This window comes from Pelecanus crispus, chromosome 6 (genome assembly GCF_030463565.1).
Source record: "Pelecanus crispus isolate bPelCri1 chromosome 6, bPelCri1.pri, whole genome shotgun sequence".
Taxonomy (NCBI): domain Eukaryota; kingdom Metazoa; phylum Chordata; class Aves; order Pelecaniformes; family Pelecanidae; genus Pelecanus; species Pelecanus crispus.
Window position 1 is genome coordinate 29,482,081 of NC_134648.1, and position 24,926 is coordinate 29,507,006.

Consider the following 24,926-nt stretch of genomic DNA (forward strand, 5'->3'; position numbering starts at 1 on the left):
GCCTCATAAAGAGGAAGTGTTGAACAGTCCGTGGTGTAGTGGCACCCCTGGGATAGGTATATGGATGTGGGCTGGTGATCTCTCAGGCAAAGGTGGTTACCAAAGCCTGGCTGAGTGCTGAGCTACTGGATGAAAGGCTGCGAACGGCTCCCCTCGCAGTGCTGTGCAGAGCCTGACCTATCAGATGGGCTTACAGTATTCTTCCCATCTGAAGCTCTCAGGACATACAGGGAATGTAGAGCTTTTGTTATTTAAAAGAACAAAACAGCCTGGCATCTCAGTGCTTAGCTATTATAGTACTGGACAGCAGTTCAGCAGTAATTTTGTGGATCACAAATTTGGATTAAGGCATCTAAAGCAGGAGTCAGGTGGAACTTGTGTCCTGAGTCTTTCTGTGGATCTAGCTCATGGTCTTCTAGCAGGGCACATGCTCACTACCTGCAAGAAACTATGGAGAAAATGTCTGTCAAAGCTATACAATAAGGTCTGGTATTGCTCCATCTCCTGCTGAACTAAGGCTAGTCTTGTGCCTGGGATCTGTAACTGGAGACCAGCTCTATCACAGGCTCAGGTACAGACTAGCAGTGTGATCTTGTCTAGGTACTAAGACTTCAAACTCCATCCACCCCAGTGTCCCTTTCCTATGTTTCGACACCCAAGAACATAACTGCACTTGCTTATCTCCTCTAGTTAACTCATGATTGCAGATGGACCTCTCCTTGATGAAAGTGTTAATGCAGAAGTAAGAAGGAAAGCAGAGACCCAAAATCAATCCATTCCTTCAAGAATCATCTCAAACCCCATGTTTCTTAGGTCCATTAAATTGTTTCATAGCGGTTCGGCTATGATCTCTCCCTTCACACTTCTCCAATGAGATCTATGTGGGAGTTACAGCTTGTTCAAAGTCCTGTATTTCTTCACAGCTCCAACCTTACAAAGGGTCTCCAGAGACACAGACTTCAAATCTGGGTTTTGGACTCCATTCGTACCTGTATTTTGATCTGTCACACAAGGACTCTAGGCACTGGTAGAAGAGAGATGCCTCTACCCCATCAAGTGGGCTGCAGTCATTTGGGAGTTGGCGCTGCCGATGTTGCCCAGAGGATGACGTTGGCACAATCACAGTATTTGGATTCTTACCAGCCAGTAGATCTTGATAAATGGCAGCCACACTTTCCAAGAACTCTGAAAAAAACAGAAAGCAACTCAAAACTCAGGGCTATAACCAGCAAAGCATCCTCCTGACCTGCCAGACCTGGGATTAAACTGTCATTCCCTGCTCTGTGTTGTACATAGCACCAACAGGAAATAAGCACAACACTATGGCATCCTGCATATTCAGATCAGATATTATGCAAGCAGAATCAGCCATTTCCATATAAGTTGATGGCTTCTTCCTGTCAGGGTGATTATGAGAGGCCACTCACTCTTGGCTGATTATGAAAGGCCACTCACTCTGTTGAACAAGGTTCTTCTCAAGGGAACAGAGGCTAGCTAGCACACGGATAAAAAAGCAGAGTGTGAAAGCTAACGTCGAGCACAAAACTAGTTTACAAAGTCTAAAAAGTTTTCCTTCTCCGCCTCTTGCCACTGACTAAGAACTCATCCAAGTTGGGAACAAACTATATGGAACTGCAACAGGAGGAAAGGGAGCAAGTTAGTCAGGGCTCCAGGCTGTATCCCAGCTTGTCTCTGTACTGCTCCAAAGTAAATATAACACGGGATCTAGAGGAAGGGCCAGGGCAGGTCAGGGCTAGAGTTGGCAGAAAGCCTCCCCCCAGGCTCCTCATACTACCCACTGTTTACTGCAAGAGTCTAATTTTAAACAAGTTTGTTTATGGATGTGGTCAGCAGTTTACAAATCTAGATTCCATTTGGAGTGGTTTGCATGTGTGTGGGTTGGTGGGAGAGCATATGACAAGCTGCATGTGTGCATTGTGCCTGGGTGAACAGGACAGCGATGGGATGTTTGAGTGTGTGTACACAAGGGCGGGCTTGTGAGGACTCCAGTGGCATTTAAGTCCCAAGTGAATGGAAGTGTAATGCTGTGCATGAGGCGGGTGGAGAGGAAAGGCAGGATGTCAGCAGGTCCTGAGGCCGTCTGGAGGCTCTGCAGCTGAGTGGAAATATTTGTTATATCAGAGAAAAAATTTCCCAACACATTTTCTGTCCCTGGCTAAAGGTATTACAAGCCTGGTTCTGCCCAACCCAAAATCACCATTTTGAACTGCTTTTCTTTGAGGAATTATCATGGATAATGTTGCAATATGCACAGGGGAGTTACAAGGAAAGTATATACAGAGAAGTACTGAGAAAAAGAGATTTTTGTGTTAGGGATAGCAGCTGACTCTTAACTGCTAGAAAGATGGTAACTGACAGGTTGGATCAGATCAGCAGGCCACCCAAGCCTACTCTCTGACCACAGACTATGCTCCACCACAGCTTCTAGCCAGTGTCTCCCAATATCCAAACCTGGCCCCTTTTGCCTGGTCGAGGCCAATTGTGAGCTACGTCCATCAGAGGGAGCTATTTAAGCGTGAGTGGACAGAAATCCATGAGCTTATGTTGTCTTTAGAAAGTGCTCTGTGCTGGGAGATAAATAAGTAAGTGGCACCCCAGCAGTCCTCAGTGCTTGGGAGCATATCTAACTTTGATAAAGGAAATGCTTCCCTCTTTTTGCCCACTTAAGCAGTTCCCTGAATGAGATTCCCCTTCCTCAACCACATTTTAGGGGAGCTAGGACAAACAGGCTAATGTATTTTAAAGCAGTCTCCCTGTACAGAACAAGCACCTGAATGCTCATCCAAGTTTCTCCCCCTTGTGTCCTGAACTTTAATTTAAAAATACCTGGGGATTTTTACAGAAGTATATGTGTGGGTGAGCATATGTAAATATACACACACACAAGCTAATATTATTTGATTTGTACTTTTCCTGTCAAGAATTTTAAAAGAAGTACCCCACCTAGTTAAAACTCAAACTGGAGGAGAGGGGTAGAATATGATAAATGGCCAACAATATGAAGAAGGTAGATGGGGATTAACTGTTCACTTTCCCTTCCAACTATGGTCTCCCAAATCAAACAAGAGAGGTGGTTCTTCACGGGACAGGTGGCAGACCTGTGCAACTCCTTGTCAAAAGGTGTTGTGAAGGTTACAAGTTTATGTGATTTCAAGGGGAGGCTGAAGAAGTTCTTGTGAGAGGAGTCCACTGGGGGTTCCTAAATCCATGGAAACTATACCCAGTTCAGAAACTCTTTGAGCTGAAACCAGTTCATAGTTGGGTGAGTACTAGGGGAAAGAATTGTATCCATTTGTCCAGTTCCTTTTCGTTTCAAGGCACCAGCTGGTGGGCTTTTCTTATCCTGTCTCCAGCAGGGACCAATACTTCAGAGGCAGAAATGTTGTATTAAGGAAAGCAAGAAAAATGTTCCTAGTAAAAGTTAATTGTTAAGTGCTAACATACTCTAGATAAAGCTGGAAATTTATGTCTCAAGGCTAAGACAAATACATGCATAAGCCATAACAGTTGTAGGTATCTTGTCATTCACAAAAATTTGGAACCTCCTTATGAAGCCTCCTAATCTCAGCATCAGTGATGCCTTTTGTCAGTAGATTCCATTATCTATATATTTTCTGTGAAAAAACATATCCTTGCAAGTTTCAAAAAAGTGCAGGGATTGGGAAGCTGTAAAGTTGTAATGCTGTACTAGTGGGTGAAGTCAGCAGCTTCCCATCATTTACCTGAGTAGTAGAACTGAATCTGGAAAGCAAAGAGGAAATCAGAAAAAGACATCAGGCAATCCATAGCATCATCCATCAGCACAATCCTAGGATAAGATGAGAGAAACAGTTTAGCATCTACAAACAAACTGAAGTCTGTAACCAGGAACCCCAGATCTACAGAAAGTGCAGCTAGGGAGCTATGTGCAACTGAGGATTGCTGGTGGTTTGGCCCAGTATAAGAGGTTAGGAGAGCAAGAAAAGATCCTGAATGTCAGTGCTATCACACAGTTCAGCTACAGTGCGAACAGAGGAGTGAGACATGGATGTCAAGCATTCAAAGCCTTGTGGACACAATGGAACGAACACTAGCATAAAAACTGCAAGGCTGGTTCACATGCCTATATAAAGAGTAACTGTGCTACAGACAAGACAGTTACACAAGTATTAAACTGGTGTAAACAGAACGAGACTTATGCTATTCCTCTGTATACCAGAGTTCATGAAAATTTTCAGATTCATAAGGATAACAACAATTATTAATTCCCAATCTATACCCAAACAAACTCCACTTGACTACAGAGGAAATAACATTGCACCAACAATCAGCTTTCTAATTACAACCTGTTAACATCCTATCCTCCCTTCCTGATGAATGAATCTGTCTCTTTTCATATCTATCAGGTCTATCATTTGACTATCAGATCAAATTTCATGGAAACTGAAGACTTCTTGGGCTAGGGACAATGTCTTCTTTCTCTCTGCTAGATGCTCCCTACAGGTACATGTAGGGAGCTACATGGATCCCTATTTTGAAGCATACTTCATGAATACGGAAAGTATCAGCCACAGGCCATAAAGATGAACTATAAGTGATAGCAAAGTCCAACTTCTCATTTCAGGAAAAAACCTCTGGATTTTAGAAGTAAGTTAAGGCAAAAATGTTCATCAAAATGAAAACAAAACCCGTCCTCTGGTCACTGCCACTACATAAGGATGAAAAGGTCAGTTTCTGAAGTGGGGAAAATCAAACCTGAGCTGATCAATGTCAGCTCAGACTGGAAAACAGAAAGAAATGCTCCACTTTGATGGGAAAAAACAGAGTATTCAGATGATGCCAAAGAAAGGTAGTTGGTACTTCTTTTTAGCTGTGTGCAGGTCTGCTGACCCGGTACAGTCAGTATCTGGCATATCATGTCATATAAGAAGGATTACCAGTTCCTTATAGCCAAGGTATAGGTCATCTAATAGGACCCTTTTGAACATGGGCCCAAATGCAGTCCACGGACCAGCTCATGCAGCATCAATGGTGTAAACACATTGCTGGGGAAACACTGTTCTGTCTCATGTAAAAGACTCCAGGGGGCTGTGTGGGAGGCTAACCCAGAAGAGTTATAGGATCTTGCAAGACTTCCCTGCCACTCAGACCAGTTCTGTTCACTGTGGCAAAATCAAACATGCAGAGCAGCTTGAATTAATTATCTCAAAGAAGAAAGACTGGGGCTAAGAGGGTCCCCAGGAGAAAAGCCAGTATTTAAAACAAAACCCTTTGAAGATGTCAAAGTGCTTCTGATTTATTTATTATGTTCCAGAAGCCTCCTCCTCCTTCTGTCTAAAGAAGCAGTAGCTTCAGTTCTTAATTCTCACTAATAAGCGTGTTACTGGGATTGTCAGTGGCCACATCAAGGAAATGGCTTTGAAGCTGGCAGGCAGAGCATCTTCATCTCTCAGGCAATACTGCTCAGCCACTGGCATTTCCAACCACTATTGAAGCACTGAAATGCGATGGGCCACCTCACTGATGAGCTGCACTCCCTCCTTTGAAATGATGGTCTGTCTCCCAGATACCCTAAAGCACAAGCTCCAAAGCTTTTGTCAGTGCATTTCTCCATCCTGGAGATGTGGGAGAAGAACAGTGGGGAGGTTTTTTTATGTATTCATTATGCAGAGAGACAATATTACATCACCTTCATGACAATCAACTGATTTCACTTGTTAAATCTAAAGCTATGGTCAATGGCTGTGCTCTGCAGCACCAAGTCCCAGTCTCTGTCTTAGAGGAGAGAGCATGAGGAAGCAGGCAGAGGTCTGAGAATTTGCTGGACATTTCTTGCTGTTAAAGTCAGGAGCCTCTAAGGAAGACTGTACGGCACATATGTGACGGAGGAGCGCCTAAATAGAAGCAGGTGCACTCTGGTGCTGGGTTACTGACTCCACTTGGCCCAGCAGTCTGCACTCCGGAAATGTTGAAAAGTCTTTAAATCCAATACAATCATTTATGAGGAGATTGACTGCAGCTGGCTATTTCCCCACACAGCCAGCTGACTGAGCAGTCAGGGAAGCTGGGAGAGCATCATATCTGCACCTCTTCCCTGAAATACCTAGCAAGGAGAGAATCCTAGCCATGGACTATAACCCAGACAGGAGGATCAAAATTGAGGACAAAATCTGAAAGTCTGAACTGCAACTCAAAAGAGTTTATCAGGTAGCTGATATTTCAAGGGATTCTTTATTCATCCTTTCTTGTCCAAATTAGACTTTTAGCCCTCAGGGGCACAGACTTATTTACAAAGTTAGTAGTCAGCACTCAACGAATAATGAAAATCAAGGAGAAACTTTGGAAAGGACTGAAGAAAGATGCCTACACTTGAGGAACTCTGGTAAAGGGTGCAGTGGTCTTTCAGGGTTCAAGTGGGTTTGGCTGGCAAGAAAGCTTTGCTACTGTGCCAATGGGGAAACTTTATGATCTACTGATTGCGGTTAAAATCTTAGAAACCCAGACTAGACAGGATGTCCCCAGGACAAACTCTAGACCAGGCAAGTTGAAAGGACTTTTACTGTTCTCTGCTACCATTAAAGGTTAACTGACACAATCTGTCTTATGGCCAGGCTGGCTCAAATGAGTCTTCAGAGACTTGGTTTGTTTACTGATACATGGAGGCAAAAATAAGCAGAACACACAAAAAGGGCAAGATCTGCACTCTCAGGCAATCTTTTAACAACAGGGGTACAGACTTGCAAGCCCCACTGCCATTAGCACTGATCAGTGCAACATGAGCTCCCATACCACACAGAACAGTACAGGAGCTGTGAACTACTCAGCTCCAGCTACTTGAATGCGGGCAGCGAGTTCCTTGTGTTTCTGTTACAAGAGAAAAGTCAGTGTTCAGGTACAGATCTTGAAATCATGGCATCAAACCAGAAAAATACCTTCATTTTCTGTCCTTCTGCAACTGCAAGATTCAGAAAGCCAAAAGGTGTCTCTGAAGATCAAAGGTATGTCTGTAGATTAAAATCTTCAAATCTGCTAATGGCTAAAGCCCTTTGAAGACAAAAACATCCAAGAAATCTCACAGACACAGATAGATTGGTTCTTTTTTGGGTATGACTTCTGCATTTGTGTGGCACCAGGAACAGAAAATGAAGCTCTCTGGTGTAATGCTAATAAAACCTATATTGTTGTAGCCTCTGTTCTTCTGCTCTGACATTTCCTGATCTTACTCCCAGTGTTTGTTATCAGTGCATAGCAACAGCTCCTGGACAAGTGAAGTGCACCGTGCTGTGAGATCATCTCAGTCATGTAGCACTGAGACTACAACTATGACTGCTCTCTTCCCAAGAGCGCCAATAATTACACAGGTCCTGGCTGTATCAGTGAATACTGTGGCTACTCCTGCCGCTACTTTATTTAATTCCTTCCCCAAGCAAATTAGCAACAAAGCCGTCGGGGGTGTGCAGACTGAAGGAGGAACAATGTCAGTAGGTTTGCATGTAACATTCATGCTTTGCAAGGACTCAGTCAAGTGGTGTCAGAAGACAGCCTGCAGAGTTCACCTTTCTAACTGGCAGAGACCAAGGAGGACAATGGGAAGTGTAGACCAGAAAAAAGACAAGAGAGCGAGCAACACTTGGAAGGAAAGATGGTTTAGAAATATGACAAGTTTTATTAAAATTGTTCAAATAGATTAGCTTGTAACAGAATAATAGCAATGTGGAAGTAAATCTCTAGCCAGCCAAAAGTAGGAGTGAGGTCATCCCCACCTGAGCCTGGGCGCCTCTGACAGAGATCTCGTTTCTCTCCAACACCTGCTCCCAAAGCCTGCTTGTCTGTCTCTACAGCACACGCACAACAGTGCAGCAGGCCCCTGAATGGGGCCTCTAGTTTACAACAGCCTTGTGGATTAAATTCCTCGACACAAACATCATAACATGTGTAGATATGCTGAAGTCTTCTTTCATGCACCATCACAAATTCTTGCTCAGCTCAGCTGGAACCCTGTGAAATACACACCAGCACATGGGACTGGCGTTTTTGTACCTCCATGAAAGGAAGCAGCAGACATATCCCTGCTACAGGGTTACCATTCTTTCTTAGTCTGGCACTGGAGGACAAGCAACTGTACACTGTGGAGCTTCAAAGGCCCACTGATGAGCTAGAGGGAAAAGTGGTGCTCAACTTTTAGTTTTAATTCAACCAACTCAGCTTTAACTGAAGTTCAGTTCAGATAGCAGCACACAGGAGCCAGGGAAGAATCCAGAGAATCAGCCAAGTGGAAGTAGTAGAAGATGGATAACACTTCTCTTTTTCACTCTCCTTTCTTAATACAATTTTAATGGGACTCTGATGCTGAAGAAAGATGACAGAATGACAAATAGAAAATGAGGACCTTTTCATTATTTAGGCCATGAACAACTTAAGCAACAGCTAATATCCCGATCATGTGCCTGGATTCTGTTTCCAAATGTCATCTCTAGGTCCATGAAAAAAGTTACATTTCCATGCCCCCTGTGCTAAGATGGCTAGGAATGAGAACTTTTATTCAGTAACCTTGCTGTGATTATATATGTGTGTGTGTATGCGCACGCACTCCTACTGAGATCTGAACTGACCCCCCACCCCAACAGATGCATATACCTTATTACATTTTCACTATCAGATAGTTAATAATCAACTGCCTGGGCTGGACTGGAACCAGCAAGCACTATCAGTAAAAAATTCCATATCACTTTATCAGTGCCCTGAGCACTGTTTATTATCTGGTTTAGGCCTTGTCTAGATTAAAATAAAATTTCAAACAGATTAGCTACCATGTTCTTAGCTAACGCACTTTAAAACAATCCTTCACAGGTTGGTACCTTTTAAACCTGATCAACCATAGGAAGCTGGGGCATGGGGGAACACATTTTAAAAATTGTAAACATTATTTAAAATAGAGTTTAAAATCATGTCAGTTAAAAACACATTGGCTAACATTCTTTTATATGCAACTCATCTTCTGAACTTAGAGCCAGCAGCAGCATTCTGCACTGATATTTCAGTCCCTGTATACCTTAAATATACACTCTTTCTCATAACTAGAAAACCACCGCGTTCTTAACCTCAAACATGGTATCTCTTTTCCCCAAAATCTTAAAAGCTGAAGGTCCCTGTCCATACCTTTACCCACAGATCTAGTTCCTAAGTCCATGTATGTAGGACTGGTCTTGCCTTAAAAGAGAGGATGACGACTCACCTCGCTGCTTTCTGAGTGAGTTCCATTGGGAAGTCAGGGCAGAGCAGCTGCAGCAGGCAGTGGTATTCCTGTGCTGTCAGCAAATCTGCAGAAAAAGAGAGGTGAGAACATCGTAATTCTTTTACAGGCTGTTCCCTCCCCTTGCTTCCTCTCTAGAAAAAACCCTCATATTCCATTCTACTCTCAATTCAAGTAGACTGAGTACTAATGACAATATAACTGCTCCCTAGAACCTCAGAACAGGGCTCTTCAGATGGAGTTTCCAGCAAAGACAATCAGAAAGAGGCCTGATAAAGGGGAAGTCCTATTGAAGAGCCTCCTGCAGAGAAACTGGTAACAGGTAGTGGTTCAGTGTCAAAAACAGGTAACCAAAACAGGGCAGTTTCAAGTGGGAACACAGTTTGGTTTGACTTGAATATAACCATGTGGAAAAAGAAATAATTTCAAAGTTGCTTAAATTTGCTGAAATTCACTGGCATGGTGACATTCACCGCAATACGCCTGAAAACCATCCACAGAACATCTGGCAGCAGTAACAAAGGCAAACAAGGTTTTTGGGTTGTGTATGGAAGGCTACAGAGTATAAACCACAGACGTTATTACTTTGGCATTCAGTAAGGCAGCTGGATGGTCTCTTTTGGAATAATGTGTACAAATCTGGTCACTGTATTATAGGAAGCACAGAACAAAGATCCAAAAAACACAAGAAAACCAATCAAACGATTCATGTTTTAGAGAGCAGCTTTGTGAAAGACTGGTCAAGAAAGGCCTCTGTGGTTCAGCAGGAGTCTAAGAGAGGTGACTTAGGAAAGCTTATAGGATCCCAAGGGAATGGAATCATACTTATGTCAAAGCACCCTACATGATTGTATGTTCATAGTCCAAAAGGCTGTGGACTGGAGTTAAGGAGAAGACTAGCTGAACAGCAGCAATTTTGCAGTGCTTCTATATACAGAAGAATGCAAAGTATGGAAGAAAGAGCCAGGGGTGGAAGTAGAGCCAAGCAGTAGTCAGGGAGGGGATCCAAAGGGCACAGGCATTAGGGCTGAGGTACAGAGCATGAATTCTTTTGCCAAAGACACATCTTAGCCTTCCTTAGGCTCCCAACCAAATAATCAGCCTTGTCCCAGATGATAGCCACAACTTCTCCATATCTCCACAACTCCTCAAAGCCTGTCAGTTTGACAGAAGTGAGAGAAAGGGAAAATGCTGTGCCTTTGTCAGATGTTTCACGAGGCAGGTATGCAGTATCAAAGGAACATTTCACTGCGACGTCCAACCCAGCCAAATTAATATTTTTCAATGCTGACTAAAGAAGTACTGCAGAAGGACTGTCACCAAAGTCAAGTTATAGACTTTTCCTTTACCTACATTATTAGCCAGGGAACTGGAGGAAAGAGAGGAGAGCGCTACTATTTTTCTCTTCAGTTCAGGAAACCCTATGGCTGAAAAACACTGTTGTCAGACTCTTTGACATGCATTATAGATGCTCTCTAGAGTACCATACTTTGCACCACTCTTGGGAGGACCTTCTGTCTCATGAAGTGCCTTAGGTTTAGGGTCATGCTCTGAAAAGGTTATTTTGCATGCTGAGTAGAAAGATTTTGCTTTGTCTGGAAAAGCCAACTCTGCAGTCAGAAATCTGTAACACAAGGAAGTCCCAGCCTGTGCAGAACTACAATACCATTGCAGGGATTTGTGCAACCTATTCTACTGTAAGGATAAATACATCAGAATCTCTATTCTTCCCAAACTTGAATGCTGAGCTGAATTAAATATCTGTGACTGCACTGAAATTACAGATGTCTGGGAGAACATGGAGAGCACTGTAACTTTTTTGTATTGTCATTTCTTACTAAAACACAAATCAGAGGCTGCTCTTTATTGCAGATACTACTTGGTCCTTCAGTCAGCATATATCTGAGTTTGGGTTAATGATGGTATCCAGTGGAATGGCAGGGTTTTCTCCTGCAATGTTAGCTAATCAGTTCCTTGAATGTCATCAAGGAAAGTATCACCAAGTTTTATGTATGACTGCAAAAGGAAATTATTGAATAGGTCTCAGTTATCATGAGCAGGAAGATGCATATTTTTAACTAAATTTTCAGCTCACTATTTCTCTTTCATAACACAACATAGAGGAAAGAAAATTTTCTTCTCTGTTATTTTGTTAGATCAACAGTCATTTGTAGCAGTAGAGATTTTGGTCCTAAGTTCTTAAGAAAACTACCTGATCATGTAAGGTACACACAACTTTCACAAAATCATCTTCAACAGGCTCAGCATAGGAAGCAGGTTACAGGAAAACAGAGAACTTGCAAATAAAAAGGCTCTTTTGCAACAGACACTTTCTCATAATTGAAGAGGACAGTATGGACCTCTTACAACTACTCTTCAAGGCTTTCTAAATCTAGCTTTTAATAATGCTGGGCATTAAACTTCCAGTCTTTGTCTAAAAAGCCTACATATTGGTCTGAAGGAGTCACACCATTTGGAAGCTTTATGCAATACTCAATTTACTTTTTCTGTTTGCTTAAGTTCAAATTCCTATTTATGCATCCTTATACCTCTTGCTCTCCATTATTTTTTTCCTTTCTTTTGCCAACGGATCATTATAATAACCCTTTCTTCATATGGTATCTTATTCAATCTATTTAACTGATAACGGTATTTATTTAAAGTTAAATCTGTTTATCTTACCCTCTACATCCCCCTACCTAGCCCAGTCATATCTGTTGCTCTGCTTTGACCCCCCTCTAGATTTTCAGTGTGGTGTCCAGCAATGTATGAAGCATCCCTTATGCATTCAGAACAGACAGGCTCTAGGAGGATAATCTGCTCACTTTCATCAGTGAAGCCCCCTTTCATTAATTCTGAATCTTAGCCTCCTCTTTTCTCCCCCTGAAGGTGAAGGACTTTAAGGGTTTTTTAAAGGATGACGTTTCCTGAGAAAGCAGGACTTTGTTCGCAGTCCCTGTCAGGTTGCTAGGCAAAAGCAGCTTGAGAGGGTAACTGGGCCCTAAGCAAACATTAGTTTTGAGGCATAAATAGAGAACTCTCATTTGCTGGAAATAACATACTTTTAAAACTTATAATAATTTACGCTGTCTTTCTCTCCTCCCTCTTCATACCAAGTCACAGCATCATCCTTACTCCTCCATCACAAAACAACAAAACAACATAGAGCAAAAGCAGAAGTCTGCTCAAAAAGACTTTGGGAAAGGGTGGCAGAGATCCTCTCCAGCCAGCACATGAGAGGGTGAAGGTCATTGTCAATGAAAGTGGAATTAATTACAGTTTCAGTCTTTGGGCAAATGGTTTATTTAGATGGGAATTGCACACAAAGCTGAAGTGGTGCAGAGAAGTTCCTTCTCTAAAGAAAGAAGCCCTTTGCTTCTTATGCCTGGAGAAACAGCACCAAATTAGTCACTAAAGTACACAGGCAGATTCTTCTAGGCTGTAACACAACTCAGCCTGTAGACACCCCAGGTGCCTGAGCAATAAATCATATCAATTTCTCAGACTACAGATGGGTACCTATTACACAGGAAGGGGGATCACCGCAGACCTTAGGAGGTATCTACAGTTTGCTGTGATGACTGTTTTCCTATTCTCTACAGCAAGGTCAGTGAAGACCATGCAGAAAATTACATTTGCCCATGCACCATTTTGTCTGCCAAGAGCTGCTTGGAATAAACAAGGGCAGTTTTGGTGCATGACCACATTGCTCCTTCCTGTCTCCAGGCCACAGCTGAGTAAATAGTGTTCAATGCTGCATGATGAACAAAGAAAGACAAGAAGGAAGGTACCAGGCAGAATGAGTGAAAACTGGAATCCACAACTGCTACTTTGGTTGCTACCACAAATTACTGTATCTCAAGTTCCAGTAACAAATGAAGCAAATCACGGAGAGTTTAAATCTGACCCCACAGCATAGGGCAGTGAGCTATACGCACTCTACCATACTCTCGCAGTGGAACAAACTTGGTCATACCATGTGCTTAAGGATGGAGAGAGACTGATTGCAATCTGCGTGTTGAACATGTTCATTTACAGCTGAACACAACACTTTGCTCTTCTACTGCAAAGTAGCTAATAACAAATTGCAAAGTGATTTTAAAACAGCAGTATGCTAAGAAGGAGATGGGAGGGTTAACAGAATAAGTACAGAAAAGTAAAGTGGTATGGCTAGAGTTGCACTGGAAGTACTTTAGCTGTTCAGTCATAATTTTTGCTGTAACAGTCTTCAAACTCCTGTCCAGCCTGTACTGCTGCTGCTACTACTACCACTAGCAAAATCCTGACTCTTCCCTACAGATCTCACTGTCTGTGAGTAGTTTATTGTCTTTTAGTGCCTGAGGCAGACTCTTCCTCATGTTTCAGAGGCATAATGGAGAAGGAAGTTTGTCCATTTAGTACAGTCTTAGAAAACAAACACCTCTTTCTGGATAAAAATGGCCTACATTTGAGAAACATGAAGGCAGCTGCTCTGTATTTCCCTGGCTTTTAAAACGCATACTGTTTTTACCAGCTTCATTTCTGGTTTGTACGTGGCTGACAGATGGCACCTGATGCGAAGTGATGCAAACTCTAGGAATGCTAAATGATGCGTTTATGCTTCTGTCACTGTCATGGGTGAAGTGTAGACACACCTGAGCTATCTTTAAACTAGTTGTCTTTCATACCCATAGCAGCCTAGCCACAGAAGCCCGGAGCTCAGTGAAGGCTGTAAAATCTACCCAGGAAGCCAATAAATATTTAGGATTTACCCTGAATTGCAGTCATTGTTGCTGTATCTAGGCTGCTTTCGGCACAAGAATTAGCTATCTACAATGCTGTCTCAACACTGTGACAGCTATAAATATGCCCAAAGCAGCAGGAGAACATTTACTGCAGCTGGTGTATGAAATCTGCCCCATAAAGTCACATTAGTAACTTCCCAGAAACATAAGGATTGCCTTGATGAATATACATTAAAGTTCCCTATTTCCATCATCTTTTATGTACAACCACTATCCAAGCAGGCTGAAGCCCTGGGCAATGTAGCCTTCCCCTTTGGATTATGGTAGGACACACAATTTCCACAGGTTGCTTTTCTACCACAGTCATGATGTCATTCAAGAGTCATAAAGTCATAGAGCTGTAAATCAGTCTCCTGGAAATATAACAGAGGACAGCCTAATACCTAATAATTTTCTTTTTTTTTTTTAAATGTTGGGGGAGTCTTTCCTGCCCTTTAGTTTTTTAATGTTTCTGGTATCGGTAAGTATCACATCCTTGGGATTCTCTCTATATCCGTGCAAGCTTGCAACCTTGTAGAAAAGAACAAAAACAAACAAAAGCCCCTAAAAATAAAAGTCTAGGTGTTCTTGTGCTGTCTATAGAAGCTGCAATTTCACAAAAACCTGAATAGAAACATGAGTATTGTTAATACTGCAGCTTCACACCTCACATCTGACTAATAGGCTATGCTCTGCACGTGCCTTGTTCACAAGATACCTATAGTCTAATTTCCTCATCTCTCCATACATCTAGTGCTAATAACAAACAGAAAACTAAGAATTCCAGGAAAATTAATCCATGCATAGGATGTAAACAGTGATATACAGCTGTGTAAAACCCCCATTTCTTCCTCATAAAACTTTCTACTCTTAAAAAAAAAAATCTTCTTTTTCAATTAATCATTTATAAAGTTTTGCATTGGGATATTTCATGACCTATCATGAAGATCTGCTCCTGTTACTTGAGAGAATAGTTGTTTAAATAAGAATTTGAAACAAAATAAAAACATTCAAAGGCTGTTTTTTTTGACTAATTTGCTTTTTCCACTGACAAGAAGAGATATAAAATAAACAGAAACCAGATCCAGAATGTAGATTTGTCTAATTTTAAAAATTGATTTTCCTTATTTTTCAAACAAAGAAAAAGCTAAACATCAGGTCACATAATTATCCCCATAATTTGAGATGGAAGGTTAAATAAATATAAACTAAGCAATAAAGAATAAGCATTCACACACTTTCCCCTTCAGTTGCATAAGCATGTTCATATAAGACATGTACAGCAGGATTCATTCTGCTCTTGAAGTGTACAGACAGCTCCCACAATCATTAGAAAATAGTCCTAAGAGTGTAGGAAAATCAGAAGAAAACTGAGACAGACCCACTTGTTACTTTTAAGCAACAGGAAAATGCACTAGAAGCCAAAGACTTCTGCTAGGTTAGCTCAAAACCAACTTCATTTTTTAAAGGAAGGTTTCTAGTGCATAGTTTAAAAAGGGTAATGGTCAAATCCGTTTCATGGATCATTTTAAGAACCTGTGCTTTACCTCGAGTCTTGGACGTAAGTAGCTTTAAAAGACTATGTGGCTTTGTACCAACGTCTGGCTCAATCTCATTAGATACTAACAAAAAATAAATGATTTTCTTAGTTATAATAACTGGATGCATTACCTCTGCCTTCCTGATGGTGAAGTTCAACAAGCAGCTAACCAAATCTAAACCCTTACTCCTGCTGAAAGGGGCAGGTCTCATTCCACTCTTTCTTCTTTCCCACCACTTGCTGCTGGCCACGTGGTTCTGAACCACCCCTTGTACCAGCTCTGGCACTCAGCAGGCCCCTGGCTGAGAAAAATCAACTTTTTTACTGGGCTAGTGAATTGAACTGACTCTCGGAAATATGTGATGAAAGCTCATGCAAAACAAGCTGTGGAAGAGCATGGCCAGGTGCAGGGAAGAGAGAAGGCGGTGGAGAGGGAGAGCAGAACCTCCTCTCCTCAGCAAAGCTAAACTATTAGATAGGCTCAGGTAATTCCCTGCTTAAGATGCTTTAATTCTTGAAGTCAAGGATGCAGGCAAGGCATTGTCATAGGATTAATGATCCTCCTAAATAAAAGTAGGCTCAGCTTTACTGGCTGTACTTATACCATAGCTGCTAAGACGGTTTATGAACACTCTGTTATCAGACACACTCTTAAGACAGAACTTTTGGCATCCTTACTATCCAGGCAGGCAGATGAGTTCAGGTTATTCACAAACCCCATCTGCTCCTTCCAGTGATACCATTTAGGTCCTTCCAGAAGGGATCCCAGCACATCCTCAGGAAAGGACCCCAGAAGATTTTGTGTCTGACATGACAGCAAAAGCAGACAGGGTAACTGAAGAATGCTCAGAGTTGCTAGAGTTTGGCTCTGTGTGTGGGTTCTTCCAGGAGGGTATCTGCAGCACTGGGTGCACCCTGGATTGCCTCTCCTGACCTATGAGAATGCTAGCAAAATCCTGCCAGACGTAAGGGTGCTGCTGCAGGCAAGTAGTCTTCACAAACAAGGTGTTTTGCACTCTACAAAAGGAGCATGGCTGCAAATGGCAGACTTAGATAGGTGACTCCTGTTGACAACATGTAGAAAAGACCCAGCTTATGATGTGAAAAAGCAAAGTGACAGAGATTTAGTGAGATTTTCCTGGAACAACCTGTGTCAGACTCAGGACAAATATAGTGGAGAGTTAAGCAGACTGACCTAAAAAGCTTTGTTGGGGGAGTGCTGCAAGAGAGAACAGTTAGAGCAGATTAGCACTGTGACTGAGCAGAAAGATAGTTTTGAGGCTCTCAGGTGAGAAGAAAAAGATTCAGCTGCAGCTGATGTGAAGAATGAACTAATACATTCTGGAGGGAATCTGGACAGTTCATATGAACAGCAAATTCACTGAAAAGCGGGTTTATTACGGGCAAAGCTCCACCAGCACCATATTTTGAGTCAGCTAAAGGTTTTTAAAGACTAAAATCCTCTAGATGGTGTGACTGTTTTTCTGCCTTTTGATCTTGAGCTCTTTTATCAATAAACCACTTGCCAGATTAACAGAAACAAAAAATGAATTTATACAGAACTGCTCCAATTCTATCTCCAATATCCAGAATCTTGCTGTTTATACAACTTTAATCATCCTCTAGTCCCTTTCAAATTCCCCATAATTATCCTTCAGTATCAAATGTTTCATGTGGCAGCATTACTTCAGCTTTGAGTGAATGTTACTCAAGGCAGGATGAGCTGTGCCAAAGGTATAGTCCAAGGCTATCATCTGGCGTGCTTATGTGGCTAGCATGGCACATCCACAAACTGAACAATTTAAACTTTCATTAGAAAAATAAAAAAAGTTCTCAGCTCTCATGGTTGTAAAGAAAACATAGTGGAAGAGTTTAACTGATGCAATGTGGTATTCCTGAATCCACAGACAGCCTGAAACATGACTCAAGTTTGAACTTTCCACATACTTTGGGAACCTTAACACTATACCTAATGCAACACTAAAGACAATGTTAACTCTTTAATTTCTTGTTTTAACTATAGGATGGGACTTTGAATGAAGTTGGAGCTTAAAGAATTCAGAGTTCCTGAAGTGCAAGAACAGCCAACAATAAGAAAGGAGAAGCAGCCACAACTTCTGTCAGTATTTCCAGAAGTAGAAAAAGAAGATGGAAGATGACAAATACAAGAGCCTGGTTTAAATTTTCCAGTACATTATTGACTACAGCAATCAAATAATGGCTTAAACTTTATTTACTACATAGACACCAAATTTTTTCCATGCAGCTTTCTTTAACATTTGCAAAGATAATTCTGTGCATATTCTGAAGCACATATAATCCTAAAGATATGCTCAGCTCGTTCAGTGTGATCCAAAAGGACATTTAGCCTTCTCCAGAGGACATAGGCCTGAAGCAAACAAAGAGGCTAGTTTTGTGGACTGTAGTATGAAAATGCATGACTTCCCCTCATGTTTCAGAGGCACTAAAAAGCCAAGTAAGAAATGTTGAGAATGTCCTAACATCTAAAGTTAAGTGTGATTATAAATACGCTGTATATTCTTGGGTAACTTAAGCCTGTGGAACAGCAGAGACCACCTCTGGTAATCCTTGGTCTGTAGGTAGCTACAAGGGACATGACATCAGATAATAAGAGGCACTTTAATCTCCCAAATATAGGCATAGCAAAACCAAACCAAAACAACACAACACAAGACTGGTTCTTAAGACAGATAAACTAGAACACTAGAAATAAGGTACAATTTCAGAATGAGAGTAATTTATAACTGAAATGCTGTGACATTTGACATTCTTCGTATGTGTCAACTGTGAAACTATTTTTTCCTTTCACTGCAATGTCACTAAAGATGTAACCAGCAGATCTTCTGAGCAATAGGAACTAATAAATTTAGACTGCTTCTATCTTGTTCAACAGCTGATTTTTCCGCACTGCGAGAAGTTTTCAGTCACTCATTGAGAAAATAATCAATCCAATGCCAGAGCTAATCGGTCATGTAAACAATAAGGGGCAAACATTCCTGTTGGAGTTCTGGCCATCTGGGGGGCAGACTGCTCAACCACTTGAAACAGGACCCACAGCAATCTTAATAGTGAAGTACAGGAATGCCGGCAACACTTCACTGGAGGGGACCATCAACATTTCCCCAAGCTCTCAAACAGCAGCAGTAATCTTTAGACAAGATGTGGATCAGCCTCTATTCAAGAAAACAAGTTGTCATTAAGCTTAAGATCTTCAAAACAACTAAAGAATTCATAGCTACGCATCACGAGACGGGCAGAGTAAATGGGCAGGTGGTATGCAGCTGCATCTCATGCAATACAGGACCTTATATCCAAGCCCTCCTCCCTCAGATATGTACTAGGTCTAGTGACAATAATGGGACTGTGGCCAGGTAGAGGCACACAGTCTTCAGTTACTGTTTGGTATTTCCTTTCTGCTTTGGGAGCCCCAAGAAATAGTTAGCTGGCAGACAGCCCAGCTGTGTCATGCACACAGGGTCACGGAGCAGAAGAAAGCTATGACATTGGCCTAAAAAGAAAAGGAGGTAGAGGTTAAGGAGGACATACAATGAACTATGGAAATGCTGCAGATTGCTGTAGCAATCACAGATCAAAGATCTCCTTGACTTCCAGGTTCTTTCTAGCCCAGCCTTTCCAGGAAACACCAATGAAAGGTTCCAGTGAACCAGTTCCAGTAGAATCAGGTATTTTCAAATACCTTGAATCTCCCAAGTGTTTCAGACTTCAACGTGGCATGTAAACGCATGAAGTGCAACAGTCAACAATTTTCTCAGAACAATGAATGAAACAGAAATGTTTTGGACTTTTCTCTTTTAATGACTGGTTTGGAAGAGGCTTTCAAGGAACAGTGCAGTTGCTGCAAACATTCCATGGAAGAGAGACAAAACATTTCAGCATAATTTAGATCACAATCAAGGATAGCTCCCTGCCCCTGCACTGCATTGACTCTTAAATAATCCACTGCAAAGTTCTGAACAGTTAACTGCACCTTCACCAACATTTGTCATCGCAGCAGGCACTCTGATACCGCTTCTCTGAAACGTATCCATCATGAGCCCAACCGTGAAAGAGACAAGTTCAGGCTTGTGAAGAATGAAGAATCCCACATGCCACCAAGAGTGACACCAGTATGCAATTACACAAAGCAGTCAGCTCACTGTGGTTGAACTTCAAGAAGCTGGTTGTGATCCACAAAGCACAAATCCACAAAGGTCTAGCACATCTTTCTCTGGGCACTTGTGTTTACCTGGAACAATTTGACTACCTGACTTAAACATGAATCTTCCAAGAACTGAAAGCCATTCATAGTCCTGGCCATTCTTTGAATTTACTGCACAGTATATTCATATATAGGTTTATATACAGGCTATGCAGTATAATCCCAAGCACCCAGACTGTTGGCTAGTTTTCTCCAATTTTCTTTCACAAATTATAATGCCGAGGTAAACAGTCTGAAATGAAAGGACACTGTTTTTGGGAGCCTCTGAGTCAACAGCTGAAGCCTCTATTCATAAAAATAAGTACTGCAGTATCTGGACCTGTGCTTGGGCAGCGTTGTTCAGTCATGTAAAATACTCTCAAGCACACCGATACTGAGTCTCTTTTATGAGTGTAAAAACTCGAGAAGAAAATGAACCTCAAACCAATCAAATCAATAAGAGAACTGGCTGGAGGAAGGTAATCTGGTTAATGACAAGACTGAAGAAATCATCATTAGTTATTTAGAAGGAAACGCAGTGGAGCATGTAAGCTCCACAGAGAATGTTTGGAGCGCATTACAATATCAATGAGCTAGATTAATGATTATAAATGACCACCACACAGAACTGGTCTGAATGCAGAACAGAATGAATGCACTAAGAGAAACCTGAAACAACTCAGCATCCAACTACCCCTTTTAGGGGTATGCTTTTGGCTAAGGTTCTGTAATGTCTCTTGATTTTAACTCTTATAATAGTCTAGTGAGCTGCGTGTCCTAAAAAATAATTTTTAAAAAGATTGAGAAGAAGAGAGAGAAGGAAATAAATTACTTTTCTCTGTATTTCACATGGAGAAATACATGTTTAATAAGAATTTAACACAGATACTAATTTCTAAAAAATGAAACAAAGCTTTTTTTTTTTTTTTTTCTTTTTTATGTTCTTTAAGCTTCAGCCCAGCAAGTTCTAAACTCTTCAGACGTCCATTAATCCTGAAAGTTTCTCATGGACATCATGCATCTTTGTCAAAGTTTAACTTAAATGCCACCTATTTTACAGCTAAATACACTTCCATGGACCATCTACCATGAACCACAAGTTAAGAATATTTTGCTGGAGGAAAGTTCAAGCAAATGCCCTAAATCCTCCAGCATTATGCCCTAACACTGATGGTATGCATATATTATGGTAATCAGGGAAGTGCAAGAAACTAGACAAAAGAGCAACTCTTGTTGTGGAAAGAAAAAGGACACTTTCTTGTTGCTGCACAAGGCTTTCTAGAGGGGAAAAAAAAGGCCATCTACTGGAGGACAAATGTAGACATGAATCCATACTGTAATCCTGGCTTGTAGAAACTGAAAATAGAGAGAGTTCAGTTGTTTAATCTTTTTCAGCCTCATAATGAGGTCACAGGCTCTTCAGGATCTTTGTAAAGATCTTTATAGCAGGAGTAATAAAAAGGAATATCACTTAACTGATTAGTGGTGGGATGATAGCTTAGCATAGTGAGCAAATGATTTTGATCAGATATGATGTGCAAGTGATTTCTCCTAAAGGAAGCATGATGGGTATTCTGTGGAAACTCCTGGATGGATTTGTGCTGTGATGTAGGCTGCTGAGAAGACAATGCAAAGAAGAAATAAAACACAACCTCTAAAAGATATAGGAATATCCTTACTTGGAATAAAAGATGGCAGGAGTCCTAAAACCCCAAATACAGTTACTGCTGACTAACCCATTTAATGACAACAGTGAGATGTGCCATCCATAGTGAGTAACACTGTATTAACCTCTACTAGCTGCTGGGGCCTCAGCTACATTGTTCTAACATAACTGTACTCTTTGTGGTTTCACTTATATTTTTCCATATCCTATGCAACAATATCCTGACTGTTCAGCAAAAAAACCCATCATGGAAATGCAAGTATGATAAACCCTCAGAGTGGGAGTCAAGATGAAAGCTGCTCTTTAAGCATCTCCAGCCACTGAAGACTTACAAAACACATGTTCCTTTTATTTGCTGCAACATTTGCCCTTCTTTTCCCATTAGATGTTGAGACTTATGGAGCAAGTCTGAAAATCAGATGGTGCAAATCATACAGCAATATAGCTTTAAGAAGTACTTAAATGTAATGTATTTCAGCATATGTTCTTGACTCAAAGGAAATGTGCTGGATCTTTCAAAGCAGAGCTTAAAAGCTGAGGTCCTATTTGCTCCATGCAATTATAAATGTTTCTTAATGCTGCCCTCTTGGGAAAAAAAAAATTGCTTCCTGGTGTTTCTGGCAAAAGAACTATATCTAAACTCACTACATCAAGATGTAGCTGCATTTTAGTAGTACTCTATGTGAAGTGGATGGTGAAAAAAAGGATGCTATATAAATGTATTAATTCATATTCCTCTCACTTTCACAGCATGTTTAAAGGTAACATCCATCCTTCCAGTTGTCTTTCACATGAGTTATCTCCTGCCTGGATCTGTTTCAGGCTTTGCTGTTCCAAGTCCCCACCTATATGCAGCACTAAGGGCTCTGAAACTAGTAGTGCTAGTTCTTAAAAGAGTCAAGATTAAATAAAATCATTAACATATAGGGGATCCCAAAGGAAAGCAAAAAATATCCCACGTCCAAAAAAGCTCCAAGATGTTCAACAGACAAATACAAATTACAAGAAACAGCTCCTCAGTTATTAGAGAAATATAGAAGTGACTCTCTGGACTTGAGAACCTGGGTCCATGTGCCAAAACAAAGCTTTACTTACCAGCTCCTGGAATCGGAAACTCTGATAAGAAGAATAGGGGCCTTGAGGCTCCATGCTGGTGGGCAACAAACAATGCCGAAGTTCAAGGCTTCTAAATTACCTCCACTAAATGGGATATGTTTGGAAAGTCACTTTACATGACATGTTTATCAAGGGATAAAACAAATCTTCTCACTATTTACTTTTGCTCTTTCCTTTTAGGAGGATGTTTTCTGGGGTTTGGTAAAGAACAAACAGATGAGTGCTGCAGAGGGAAATAGACTGAGAGTCTTTATGTGTACATCTCATTTTCATTTGCAGCTTTGTATACACAGCTGTGACCAGAACAGACTTTTGCTGAATGAAGGACATGTAGTTCTGCACCCACTGCCACAGCACAAAGAAGATCATCATTACTTGCTTTGCAGTTAAGCTTTGAAATAACAAATCAGTGAATTATTCGGAAATTTAATGAGCTTTTCTTCTGATTTTCTTTTCTTCTTGAACTGCTGTCTGTATCACCCTAAAGTCTTTCTGTGAATACAGTGTAGATTTGAAAGTTTTTCAGTGCTAGACAGATTAGATTCCGATTTCAATGTCTGAGTAAAAATGTTAACTATTCTAGATGTTAAAAGGAAGCAATAAAAAACGCTTTTTATTCTACCTATTAGGAAACAAAAAGAAAACTATACAACTACTAGAAGTCTCTGGTATAGCAGGAATACATGGAGATGCAGGACTGGAGTTTGTGGCTGCAATAATGTGCCTTCAGATGCTAAATGGGAACAGGGACAGAAGAGTTTTGACTAGATAAAACTTATGCTCTGTAAACCAAGTATAATTTATTATTCATCTTTCCAGCATTTTAATTTTTGTAAGTGTGAGTACTGCTGGTCAGCAACATAAACAAGATTAGCATTTAGTGATAATGATATATCAGCAAATGGCCATATCTAACTCAAAAATGTCCAAAAGCTATAAGGAAAAAAATCATTGAATGAAAGGGTAAAATTAAAGCAGGTAAAATAGTATCTAGAATTATTAAGCAAAAAGATAAAAAATATTTATGATTTTCTCAAAGAAGTGACAATGTTCAGCCGAGTCACAGATTCGTCACAGATCAAACAGCACTAGCTGCGCATAGGAAGTCTGGGATTCAGTCACAATTCCTCCCCTGCTTGGGAATACAGGAGAAGAATACAGTAGTCTAATTATTCATGTTTGAGGCACTTTATAGCAGGTTAAAAGTTGATACGTAACATTATAAATAGAGATCTGTAATCCTTTTATGAACTTGGCTATCATGGCCTACAAGCATTAATGGGAACAGAAAACGTGGCATGAATGAACAATCTAGAGAATTGAATAGTTATAAAAAGACCAAACAAAGATGATACTATCCCTGAAAATTTGGGACAGCAGTTACAAGACACTAGTACCTTTGCATGTTTCAGGTAGAAAAGATACCACCGCTTTCCTATGCAGACATTGAAAACAAACGAATGAAAAAAACCCCTAAAAACCAAAGCATCAGCACTCTCATTTCCCCAAAAGGGGCTAAGAGCCCTTGGAGAAAGAGCATGGTTACTTGTCAGGGAAAACCCAGTGATCTGTGATACAGAGGCAAACTAACATAGAGAAGAGAAATATGGAAGTGGCTGGAGGAACTCTGCATGATCCTCAGGCGGAAGATGACAGTATACTGTACAAACAAGCCTACATATAAGGTTTTCTTTAAACACTTTTCTCTAGGGAGACCTGGAGAACCTAGCACTGGTACCTCAGAGAGAATGGAAGTGCAGGAACTAAGTTTCAGTCAGACCAACAAGAGGGTTCTAATTCAGGCAAAGGGACTGCAAAATCAGGAACCCAGCATGCAATGAGAAAAATCATGATTATTCCATCCTGCATCAGGTCTGAGGCTGAAGAAGAATAATACCTACTATTACACAAGGAAAGTTCAGCAGTTTGGCTAGTCTGGTAACTGTGACACTGCTTACTTCCCGCTGTGCACCTGGCGATGCTGGTATGTGGCACACAACAGAGGTCTTCCCAGTTCTTAAGATGATGAATTGCAGTGCTGAATGTGCAATATTGCCTTTCTCATTCTGAATGTTAGCTAGAGCTGAAGTAGAACCTATAAGGCAAAGCAACTTCTTTCCTGTTATTTACATAAGACAGGCACAATCTCATTCTCTTAAAATTACATCCCCAAGACTTTTCACTTTCGAAGCAGAAGGCCTTGGGTCAAAAGAGACTCTCTGTCACAGAATGCCAAGGGAATTAGAGTACCTAATGTAATCAGAGACCCAGAGATACACTATGGCCCATTCAGCACAGAACATCCACAGGACAGAGTCAGGAATTTACTCAGCTACCCAACACTAGCCAGATCCTTCAGTTATGGGTCC

The 24,926-nt window shown here is 41.0% G+C and overlaps 1 protein-coding gene across 1 annotated transcript in view; it reads right to left on the reverse strand.

Annotated features, from left to right (window-relative positions):
- The window catches only part of CSTPP1 (centriolar satellite-associated tubulin polyglutamylase complex regulator 1), a 73,658-nt gene that overhangs the window by 6,357 nt on the left and 42,375 nt on the right, over positions 1 to 24,926 (reverse strand). The window contains exons 4-6 of the mRNA XM_075712951.1: positions 9,236 to 9,320; positions 3,744 to 3,829; positions 990 to 1,185 (exon numbers count right to left, since the gene is read on the reverse strand). Coding sequence (XP_075569066.1) covers positions 990 to 1,185; positions 3,744 to 3,829; positions 9,236 to 9,320 — 367 coding nt within the window. The remainder of the gene's footprint in view (positions 1 to 989; positions 1,186 to 3,743; positions 3,830 to 9,235; positions 9,321 to 24,926) is intronic.